Source organism: Saccopteryx leptura, chromosome 3 (genome assembly GCF_036850995.1).
Source record: "Saccopteryx leptura isolate mSacLep1 chromosome 3, mSacLep1_pri_phased_curated, whole genome shotgun sequence".
NCBI lineage: Eukaryota > Metazoa > Chordata > Mammalia > Chiroptera > Emballonuridae > Saccopteryx > Saccopteryx leptura.
Window position 1 is genome coordinate 341,487,269 of NC_089505.1, and position 12,354 is coordinate 341,499,622.

Here is a 12,354-nt window from a genome sequence, read left to right on the forward strand (position 1 = left end):
TTTTTTTTGTTTTGTTTTGTTTTGTGTGTGTGTGTGTGAGAGAGAGAGAGAGGAAGGGAGATAGAGAGACAGACTCCTGCATGTGCTGTGTTGGGCAGATAAAATGTATTATGCTCACTTTGTTAAAGATAACACAAGGAGGCCGTCGCCCAGGTGATATTAATGTGTGTTGGGGTGGGCTAAAGGCAGGCAGAATCCTTGTAGCCTGGGCTTGGTTTTGGGATTAAGCTTTTCCTACCCTTTTTGATGTGGGGTGGTACAATCCAATCATGCCTCAGAAAGTGACTTTGTATTAGAGACTTCCCTATTTTGTATATTGGATTAAGGGTTTGGATTTCTACACTATAAACTGGGGGCAGAACGGGACTTGACGCTTGGTTCCTGAGATTATCATTAGAAGAGAGAGCAGAGGAGAGCAGAGAAAGGCCACATGGAGGAGGCCAGGAGAAGCAGCCAAGATGGTGGAGTGCTGAGTGAGATGCCAGTTTGTGTAGAGTTTGTATCTGGGAGAAGGAAGGAGATGGGGAACTGAGGAGAATAAGGCTGGTGAGCTAGAAACCTTTGATTCTAGGAAACTCGGATAAGTCAGTGGCTTTGTGAGCACTGAGTGTGACTGGGTTTTGGAGCCCAGTGTGTATTTTTACTTGCCCGCCGGGTGCAAGCTAGGATTAAAGGCTATGGCCCACCAGTTTTTGGCTCCATGGTTTCTTTACCGACTGTCCGAATCCAACGCGAACCTGCATGGGCTGGCCTGCTGTGATAGTGGCCCTGGCCGTGCCTCCTGGCTTTACATGCTGCAACTGGGATCAGCCTGGCAATCCTATCTGGGGCTGATGCTTGAGTCAACCAAGCTATCTTCAGTGTCTGAGGCTGACACTTGGACAAACTGAGCCACTGGCTGCGAAAGTGTAAGAGGGGGGGGGGGAGAGAAGGAGGAGAAGAGAAGCAGATGGTCGCTTCTCATGTGTACCCTGATCAGAATCAAACCTGGGACATCCACATGCCAGGCCAATGCTCTATCCACTGAGTGAACCTGCCAGGGCCTTCAAAAGGTATTTTATTATCAATAAACTCTAGGTAAGAATATGGTAACTTAGTCCTGTAATGTCTAGCACTAATTTCCAATTTTTATTAATCCTCAAAACCCTTTGTTTAAATGAAATCTCTCAGGAAAGTTCAAGATATAAACAGATTTTGGAAGAGAACAGGGTGAGCAGTTTACTGCTAACCTGATCACCCACTAACGTTGCTTACTAAGGACTTACACTGCACTTAAATGTCACTGTTCTAACTGCTTTACATACATTGTCTCATGTTGCAAGCAAACCACTGTTATTATTCTCAGTTTAAGAATCAGCAGATGAGTTAGAAATGTATTACTCTGTGCTTAACTGAGATACTACAGTTGCTTCAATATAACCAGAGGTCAGGGTAGCCTCTGAGGCTGGGGCAGTTGCTCAGATATCAGACCTTCTCTCTTCCTTTCCCCAAACCCTTGAAACGAGGCTTTTCTCCTGGATATTGGGTATGCAGCTAGCAGAGTTTGCTACAAGCAGGGAATTGTGTGATCCGAAAGTCACTAGAGGAGTCCCATAAAGACCTCTCTCCAGATTTAGTTACTAAGATAATTTTTCAGCCCTGGGGGGTGGGGGAATGGGCCCAGCAGGACTTGGAATTCCCTTCAACTCATCCCAAATGGGCTGCTAGTTTCTCCTCCCTTGTCTTGCTCCCATTTTGACCTTTATCCTGGGTCGGGATTGATTTCCATGATCCCAGGGATAGTGGCCGCACTTGAGAGCACTTGGGGTAAGCACACTGTCCTATCTTCAGAAATCAGGACTTTCTCAGAACTTTCCACATTTATCTCACAAGTCAAGCTTCATAGACGTTCTGTTTAACATTCAGACAAAGACAATCATTGCAAACTCTCACATGCAACTTACTAGAAGCCAGGCTTGGCTTCAAGAGCGTTACGTACATTAGTTTATTTAATCCTCTGACAGCCCTGTGATCCCCATTTACAAAGGAAGCGCTGACACACAGAGTGATTCAGTAAACTTGGTCAAGACTGCATGATGGTCAGGACAGGACAGGACAGGATTAAAATCCAGGCAATCTGGCTCCAGGTTTTTCCCCACTATGTTGCCTCTAATAAATTTAAAAACATTGTATAGGTTATGATATCATGTTGAAATAGAAGTTATTTTAAATGTAGTTGAAAAATAACTGTCAATTGTGAACATTTACCATCTGTCTAGATGGTGTTTATTTAAATTTGTCTCAATGCTATGATTTCTGGCTCAATACATTAAGGCAAATGGTTTTACCCTTGTATTTGTAATAAACAAATATAAAATGTGCACAATTAATGTACTCAGCATATGACCGGAGTTAACTTGTATCCTTTTAGCAAATGAACTTCTTACTGGGACTATAAATCTTTTCCTGCTGAAAATATTCATACTGGCAACTTCGTTTCTTATGAATCAGGTACTGTGTGGTGGTAGATTACAGATGGCACAAATTCTTTGCTACATTTACTACTGAGAGTGGAGTCTATCTCTTTATATTGAATTTGAGTTGGTCTTGGTGCTGTTTGACAAATGCAACGTTGAAGAAGTGATATTCTGGGCCTTTTGAGACTAGATCAGAAGCAGCCTTGCAATTTCAGCAGTGTCTTGGAATGCTCCCTCTTGGATCCCAGCTCTCATACCGTAAGAAACTTGAGCAGCTCCCTGAGAGGTCCACATGGAGGGGTCCCAGGCTTCTCTGGCTGAGCTCCTCGATGACCGCGTGTGGACCTCTTTGGGGAGCATAGCCTCCAGCGCCAGCCGATGCCAACAGCAGGATGAGCTGATTTCACTGAGCTCTGCCCAGATTATTTATTTGTGAGCACACTGAATAACTGTGGCTGTTTTCAGCATGAAGTTTGGGAGAAGTTTATTACACAGCGATGGATGACCAGACCATGTGTGTTAAGGCATTTACAAATATTATCCTAATTTATTCCTCCACAGTGCCTCCTGAGGTAAATTCTTCTTATCCTTATTTTAAGATGAGGAATCTGAGACTGAGTTTGCATAATAATCCAGGTCTGTTGGCTCTAATCTACTGGCTATTTCTCCTGATTGATAGATACTCCATTTTGTGATCCAATTCATTCACAAAACTGTGGAGCCTGACAAGGCTAGGTGTAAGGTCCGTGGATGGGGGCATGGTCACATAGGAACTCAGACCCGCCCACTTTAGCTAGGACCGCCCACAATCAAGCCCGCCAAAGGAAGATTCCCAGGAACCATTTGGAAAGAAGCAATCGTCTGCCAGCCAGTGAAATTTCACCACGTCATAGTAGCTCCACCTCCCTAGAGGGACCCTTTAAATATCTGCCACGCGGTTTAATCTTTGCAACTTCCCTAGCCTCCATTTTCTTCATCTTTTTTTCCTTGGGGCCAGGGAACCTTGCCGGGCGGGGTGTGTGCTCTGTACTCAATAAAGCCGTTTATTATTCCACACTTTGCGGCTCCGAGCCCTCTTCCTTCCTTCTCGGCGGGGAAAAATACCTTACATATTTGGTGCCGAAAACCCGGAAGGAGTTAGAAGTCCGCAAGGATCGCTCCTTTCACCTCCCCTCCGAGAAAGAACCAGGAGAAAGAACCAGGATCTCCGATCTCCGAATTTCACCCACTTCGGCGCACAGTGCGGTAAGTCCCCTGCCTCCAGCTTTCCTCTCAGTTCTTTCCTCCGAGACTCCCTGTCCGAAACCGTAGCTACGTCAGGGAAAGTCTTTTCCGTCCGTCCGAGTGCGTGTGCTTGTGGAGACCTCCCCAAGCACATCCACTTTCATCCGTGGCTGGACATTGAGTTTTTAGGACGCTAATGCTCAGGTCTGACCACTCCGAGAACTGAGCGCGGCTGTTGGGGCACAGGAATTTCCCTCCCTAAGGAAGAAGAAACTGTTCTTCTTCTCCACTGTGGCCAGGCCACAGAACCCACTCAACTAGCCTCCTGAAGGGACTTTTGGTGTTAACACCCTCACCAATTTAACTATCGCCAAAAAAGCTGGGAACTAATTGGAGATCTCTTTCATACACGGCTCCTAATTATTTGCGCAACCGTCCTTAATCTCTGTGCCGCCTGTTCCACACTGCGTAGGTCTTTTTCTGGCCAGAGAAACCTCACCTGAAACCTCTACTCCTAATCTTTCCTTCTCCACGAATTCCAAACTCTCTCTCCCCTCCCTTCGAAAAAACCTGTTTCTTATTGCCATTTACTAACTACCATCTTTTTCTCCTCCCCTGCTGGCCAGGGGCCCCTCCCTTCACTGTGTTCTCTAGTCCCACCTCCGTCAGGCCTTTCTCAGCCTGGCATTGGCTCTTACACCGGTTTACAGGAAGTTCCTGCCCTGTCCTGCCTTTGGCTTCAGCGTTTTTCCTGCAGGATCTGGGTGCCGGGCTCCTCATGAGCCCCCTTCCACTTATTCCCAATCCCCCAAACCCCTATCCGGAACCTGTGAACATGGCATTTAAAGTTTTTAACGGTCCCAACTAGTAGAAACAGGCCTGTTCGCCAGGCCCCCATGCAGCAGAAGGTAATGCTCCAAACCCCGACTCTTGTGGCAACCCTGAGACCAGCAGAGCCACCAGCAGCTTATTTTAAGTGTGGCAAGCAGGACCACTGGTCCCGGCAGGGCCCCTGCCTGTGGCTGCCCACTGAGCCCTGCCCTGACTGCAAGCAGCCCAGTCACTGGCAGAGAGATTGCCTCTTTGGGCAACAGGTTTTTTCCTCAGCGCCTCTATGTGGAGGACAAACCACCCAAATGGAAGGCCAATCCGGCCAGGTGGGTGCATCGCTCAAACTCCTAGGACACGGCCTGGACTCGGAGAACCCAGGGTTCTGCAACAAGTGGGATCGCATCTGCGAAGTTTCTGCAGTCACAGCCACACAGATGTTCCTCCTGACACCCCTTAAAGCCACCACCTTCTGATCTCCCCCTCCCCACGACGCCCCTATTCAGCAGGAAGTAGCCAGATGAATAAACGGCGCCCTTTTTCTATTTAACACAAAAGGTCAGAATGTAAGGTCCGTGGATGGGGGCATGGTCACATAGGAACTCAGACCCGCCCACTTTAGCTAGGACCGCCCACAATCAAGCCCGCCAAAGGAAGATTCCCAGGAACCATTTGGAAAGAAGCAATCGTCTGCCAGCCAGTGAAATTTCACCACGTCATAGTAGCTCCACCTCCCTAGAGGGACCCTTTAAATATCTGCCACGCGGTTTAATCTTTGCAACTTCCCTAGCCTCCATTTTCTCCATCTTTTTTTCCTTGGGGCCAGGGAACCTTGCCGGGCGGGGTGTGTGCTCTGTACTCAATAAAGCCGTTTATTATTCCACACTTTGCGGCTCCGAGCCCTCTTCCTTCCTTCTCGGCGAGGAAAAATACCTTACACTAGGGTCGATAGTTCTGCTCCTATTGGCTATATGACCTTGGAGAAACAGAGTATGTAGTTTATATTTCATAGGGCTGTGAAGATTCCAAAGATACTTATGAAAGAACTTGGCAGATGGTAGGCATTCAACAATGGGTAAATATTACTCACTTTGCGAGTTCTTTCTTATGATGAGAAAGCAGCTGATGAGTGGTGACACTCAGATACGGTCTTTGATAATGTAAACATAGGATACACACTCACTTGGAGGTCGGATATGTCAACATGTCAGAAAACTTACCTAACTTTTTAAAGACAAAAGTCCTGTAAAATCAGGTAATTGTAAACTATGCATGGCACATACAGCTTATGTTCCCTGGTGTAGAATACCAATTCCTTTGAAGTAGAGAACATTCCTGATTCGTCAGATATGTCTGTTACTGCCTCCGTTTTAGAATCCTTCTAACTCTAAAATCTGTGGGTCTTACTTTGCCTCATTCTACCACAATCAGCCAACTTTTAATCCATGACAGTATCCACTTGCAACTTGTAACATGTACCTGAAAAAGGGTTTAGATATTCTGAGAACCATCCTTTCTCTCTACTGCTTACTGTGACTTTATAAACAGGGACCCACTTGAGTAAGACAGGTCCTGTCAAGTTGCTGTCATCTTCTTCCTTAGGATTCAGGGGAACGGTGTGAGGGGTGCCTACGCCGCTCAAACGCAGAGCAGCAGCAAATACACTGCTGTCAACATCACTGGGTGTGTGTGTAGGGGCTCAATAAATACCACGTGTTTTCCTTTGTCCTTTTAGTCTGTCTGACCCATTTATTCCCAGCCTAACAGGGGATAATGGTGGTAAGCAGGAGTAATAACTAAAACCTCCACAGTTTATAGGAAGACCTCTCTTCACCCTGCGCTTACTTTCTCAGTCCTAGCTTATGATATGAGCTAAGGTGCTGCCCACAGAACTTTTCTTCCACAACCTCTTTTGTTCCTATTTTCTCCCTCACTAATACTGGAACTCTTCGAGACTTGAAAAGACAAAAACAAAGTTCTACAGAGAAGATCTTAAACAACATATGATAAAACTGAGTAATGTCTACTATAATCTGCAACCTGTAAATAAAGAATAAACTTTGAAAAGTGCTCCTGGAATATCTAAAAAACTGAGAAGACAATCAATTCCCTAAAATATATAGATATACTGCACATGACATTCTCTGATCTTGATGCTGTAAAAATAAAAATAAGTAAAAAACAAAGCTACTACCCACATAAAAAATCTTATTTGGAAAAAAAAACCCCAGGAAAATAACGTCTCCCAGCAAAAAAGCCTTTAAAAAATATATTTACTGATTTTAGAGAGAGAGAAACCGATCTGATTATGTGTCCTAACCGGGGATCAAACCTACAACCCTTGCATATCGAGATGATGCTCTCTAACCGACCAAAGCATCCAGCCAGGGCACCAAATGTCTCTTTAAATAAACTTTTGGGTTAGAGGTAGTAACAACGGAAACTTCAGAACATCTAGAATATAAAATGACAATACTATATCTAAGCAATGATGAAAATTAAGTCAATTTATATCTCATTTTATGATACTAAGAAGAAATAAAAATGAAGTGCTAATTCAAATAAAGCATATAAAGAAGTAAACTAAAAGTTTATTAGTAAAAATCAATATTAGAAAATAGAAGTTATAAAATGCAGACATTCAAGGCGTACCACTTTGGGGGAACCCCCCATAAAACCACCCCACAATAGAAATAGGGCAACTGTTCACTATCTTAAGAAAATAAGAGAGCAAGCATAATCCATAAGGGGGGCATATGCACAGGAGAGCTTTGCTTTCTCTAGACCAGTGGTCGGCAAACCCCGGCTCACGAGCCACGTGAGGCTCTTTGGCCCCTTGAGTATGGCTCTTCCACAAAATACCACGTGCGGGCGCAAAGGCCAGCTTTGGAGTACCCTAGTTAAGTTAATAACAATGTACCTACCTATATAGTTTAAGTTTAAAAACTTTGGCTCTCAAAAGAAATTTCAATCGTGCTGTTGATATTTGGCTCTGTTGACTCATGAGTCTGCCAACCACTGCTCTAGACAAATAAATTTGAGAACTTGGATGGCATGGTTGGTTTATGGTCCCAGCTAAAATATTAAAACTACATAGACCAATTAGCATAGAAGATACCAAAAAAGTTGTCAAAGAGCTACTTGCCAAACATCCATCCGATCAGATAACTTCACTGAAATTTTAAGGAATAAAAAAGTCCAATGCTATTTCAACTGTTCCAGAGCACAGGAAAAGGAGGGAAGTTTCCAGATTCACCAGCATTAAATAAAAAAAATTTTTTTTATTATACCACACACAAACACACAATAGTCTAATCTCACTGATGAATACAGATGCAAATATCCTAAATAAATTATGAAGGAATCTAGCAATATATTGATATTAAAGAAATAGTACAAATAGCCAAGTAGAGTTTATTTTAGGAATGCAAAGATGGTTCAAAATGACAAAATGTATTAATATATTAATAACATCATATTAAAAGATCAAATGAGAAAAATCATATGATCATCTCCATAGATAATAAACAGGCATGTGACAAAGTTCAACATGCATTCTCAGTTAAAGTTTTGTTAAAACATAAAGATCAATGGATTTTCCTTAACATGATTAAATATATCTATCTCAACCCAATTCAATATAGCCAAATATATTTAAAGTTTCTCTAGATGTACTAGACCAGTGGTCCCCAACCTTTTTTGGGCCACAGACCGGTTTAATGTCAGAAAATATTTTCATGGACCGGCCTTTAGGGTGGGACGGATAAATGCATCACGTGACCAAGACAAGCGTCAAGAGTGAGTCTTAGACGGATGTAACAGAGGGAAGCTGATCATTTTTTAAAAATAAAACATCGTTCAGACTTAAATATAAATAAAATGAAAATAATGTAAGTTATTTATTCTTTCTCTGCGGACCAGTACCAAATGGCCCATGGACAGGTACCGGTCCGCGGCCTGGGGGGTGGGGGGCACTGTACTAGACAACACAATTAAGACAAAGAGGTATGCAAATTGGAAGACATGATTGTGTAACTGGAAATACTATTATAAACTATAAGAAAATAGGAATCTGATAGCTGGATAGAAACGTATTATAAACCATTAACCTTCATATATACTAAAATTAGACTAAACTGTAAAGACACAGGACTTCCTTAATAACGGTAACACAAATGATGAAATTACTATGAAAAAATGCTTGAAAAATGTACAAGATATCTGTAAAGTAAAATGTAAAACATGTCTGAGATAAACAAGAAAAGACCTAAACAAATGGGCACCATGATTTAGAAGATTTAACATAATAATTATGTCAAAGAAATAAAAGTACCCATGGATTTGTTTCGCAGAGCTCACCAAGTTGATACTAATGTTCAAATGAAAAAACAAGCAAGAATATTTGAAACATATAAAATTAGTTATTAAAAGTGTAGGGCTGGTATAAAAAAGGCAGATCAACTGAAGGGGGTAGACTTTGAGTTTAAAAGCACAGCCAGTGTGAAAGTTTATGATAAAAGGGTCATTTCAAATAGTGAAGAAAGGATGGATGGACTCATCTGATAAACAGCTTGGGGATAACTAGGACAACCTGGGGGAAAATGCTAGAGACTTAAATTCAGGATAAATGATTTAACGTGAAAAATCAAATAATAAAAACTTTACTTTTAATATTAAAACTCTAATATATCTAAAAGAGATATATATTTTTTCCTTGAAAAAAGGTACAGAAACAGTATGCATAGTATGGTAGAATTAATTATATATATCATTATATATATGGATATATTTATGTATCTGCGTGGTATCTCTGGAGAGGTACAGAAGAAGCTGTTATTGGTGGGTCTCTTTGAGAGATGGGAGGCCGGGGTAGGAGACAGACCTACTTTCACTGTGTGACCCAGGAAGGTTCATTACAACCCTCAGGGGTTCTTGTCCTGCAGCACTGGTATAGGCTACTACTACACTATAAAGCAGTTAAGGAAGAATATCTTCCCCCTCATTTTAATATTTCTTCTACACATGCTATGTATCTTGTGGCCTGAATTTGTATATGCACCACACTGAAACAAAAATAAAGAGCAACTTCGATTTAAAAAGTACCCCAAAGCAATACAAAAAAAAGTCATTTTAATTTTTGATACATATTAAAACATTTCAGTCAGTTCTTCCTGACAGCATAACATGACAAATACACAAGACCTCAAACATGCTTTAAAATGACATTCAGCAAAGTATTTAAAATTTAATAAATAGCAATAATCACACACAAATACACTTTTCATACTCAATCATTAAGCTACTAAAACAGACAGCCAAAGAATAAATAAACAGGAATTGACAATAAAAATAGTATGTGGGGTTTGCAAATACTCTACTTAAAATAGAGGGCGGAGCTAAATGGTTTCTTAATTTGTTTTTCAACATGTAGCATGATCCCCCTCATGAATAAAATATATTGAAAAAGTCACTTTCTTAAAATAATGCAGTATTTAAATATAACAAATAAATATAAAACCAGGAAAGCAATTTCAAGTTGTAATAAAAATGTCCCCTCTTACCCCCTCCCCCAAAGCTATGGAAATATATAGTCATTGTGGTAGCAAATAATAGTATTTAAAGTGATAGTGCTTATGCACTAAACTCATCTGAGACCTTGATATGATTTTAGTGCAAATCCCTAGGGTTCAATACAAGCATAACCCTGTATCAGGGAAAGACATTACCAGTTGGAACTTAACTTGTACAATTTTTGTACGTATTTTATAAAGTTCAAGATTTAATGCATAGTATAGTATATTCATCCACTTAATCCTGTCACTAAATAGAGATGAAAAAAGAAATGACTTGGGACTTTACCATTTGGTTTGTACCATATTAGGGTATTAAAGTTAATATTAGAAAACCTACAAAAGAATTTTGTTTTTGCCATTAATTTATCTATCTAAATTTCACATCACTGCATGTTCAACATAAGAGAAAAATTTTAGGCAAGGTTTTTTTTTTCCTTTGATAAGCTCTTATGTTGAAATCCAATAATATTTATATTTAGACAAATGTTATACAAATAAAAACAGAGGTGAGAATAAGGGTATTTTTCTTGGGAGTACATAACCACCTTAACATCTAGTATATTAAGTTACAAGATGTATTGGCAAAAGCAGAAAGGGTTCAATTAAAAGAAGATATTTTGTACAAATAATCACTTTAACATAAGATAAATAGACATCAAATGAGTTTCAGCAGCCATATTTCTAACATGAACTACAGTACCAGGATAAAAACAATTAGAAACAAATGGAAGAACATTATTGAACAATATGAATACATAATGCATTTTTAGCTGCTAAAATAGCAAACTCTAAAATTCATAGTTACAAATTGTTTAATTTAACCATGCAGGCTAACATATAATAATAAGAAATCAACCTGCATGTTTTTTTCCTTTTAAATTAATACTAAATTGTAAAGTTACAAAATAATGAATGGATATTGCTCCAACTTGTATACAATCTCCCTTATGTGATTCGTACCTAGCAAACTAACAAAGCCTCATCATCGCTCGTTTCATTTTTCAGTGTTGCTTCTAAGCAAGTGTCCGGTATCTGGGCAGTGTGGACGATGCCACAGCGCTCACAGGGGCCGTCTCGACTACCTGGCCTCACTCCAGGGTTTGTTGCAGTATATGGTTGCCTAGAGCCTGGTCCTTGATCTGAGGCAAGATCAAAAAGAGGTCTAGAACAGTCATTCACATCAAAGTCTGAAGCTCCATCAGAAACTGGAATTAGCATTTCAACATCATCATCTTCTTCTCTTCCACTGACTCCATTATCAAGCTGTCTCAAAGGACTCTGGTTCTGAGTTACGGAGCTTGATCGCCCTAATGTAAAACGTACCCAACGCAGCCCCTGAGTCATGCGACTTAGCGCACTTGTGAGCTGGTGACGTGCTGGACTCACACTTGGGGGTTCCACACTTGTCACATCCCTTCCATTATCTGTGTGACCACCTCGCGTACTCTGAGTTGAGGAACTTCCACTTGCTCCCACGGTTGCTTCCACTGCCGTCGTGGGAGGGACTTTCTGGGGCAAAGGAGCTGCGACCCCACCAGACGCTCCTGCTGTATCTCTTCTCTCGTTTTCTGTGTCTGTGTCGTCCGACTCCATGGAAAACAAACCTCTGTGAGTATGATTTCTTTCAGGTTCTCTACTGGTGCTCTGACTAGGGACAACCTCGTCGCCATCTGCGGAGACCAAAGCCAATGACCCCGAATGACGTGATCTTGCAAAATTGAAAATACGATTCCAAATGTTGCTGGATCTGCCGGCCATAGGAAGCCTGATGGAAGTAAATCCCAGCTGAGAACGCACAGCTAGCCGCAGGTTGTCCAGCACAGAAGCCTACAAAGAGAAGAGGAGACCTTTAAGACAGCTAGCAAGGAAGTACTCAGATTGAGAACACCCTTCTAATAAGAATGTGTTGTGGCTAAAGATTCTGTTACTGTTACGGTTTATGGAGGATGAATGAAATTTTCTTGCCTGCACAGGTTCAAGTTATCATAGAATCTAATCTCTACCTTGGACCATTGCTCATAGTGTTTAATATTTTCTCAACACTTCATTTTTTATATGCAACTTTAAAGTGATATTTAATATCAATTATAACAGCTACTTTATTTCAAAACTTCACTGAGTAATCCAATTCTAAAAGTGTGCCAAATAAAATTATTTGACACTACTCTGGCTTTGGCTAGGGAGGCAGAAAAATCTCCACCATAATTCACTAAGTAACTAACCTAAAGCGGTGTGGAAACTAGGCCTGTATCTGCTCTACTGTTCTTTCTTTC

The 12,354-nt window shown here is 41.2% G+C and overlaps 1 protein-coding gene across 2 annotated transcripts in view; it reads right to left on the reverse strand.

Moving 5' to 3' along the window:
* Positions 1 to 9,621: 9,621 nt before the first annotated feature.
* LRP12 (LDL receptor related protein 12) overlaps positions 9,622 to 12,354 on the reverse strand; it is a 117,030-nt gene continuing 114,297 nt past the window's right edge. For both annotated transcript variants that reach the window (XM_066379344.1, XM_066379343.1), the window contains one exon: positions 9,622 to 11,908. In XM_066379344.1, coding sequence (XP_066235441.1) covers positions 11,042 to 11,908 — 867 coding nt within the window. In that variant the 3' untranslated portion in view covers positions 9,622 to 11,041. The remainder of the gene's footprint in view (positions 11,909 to 12,354) is intronic.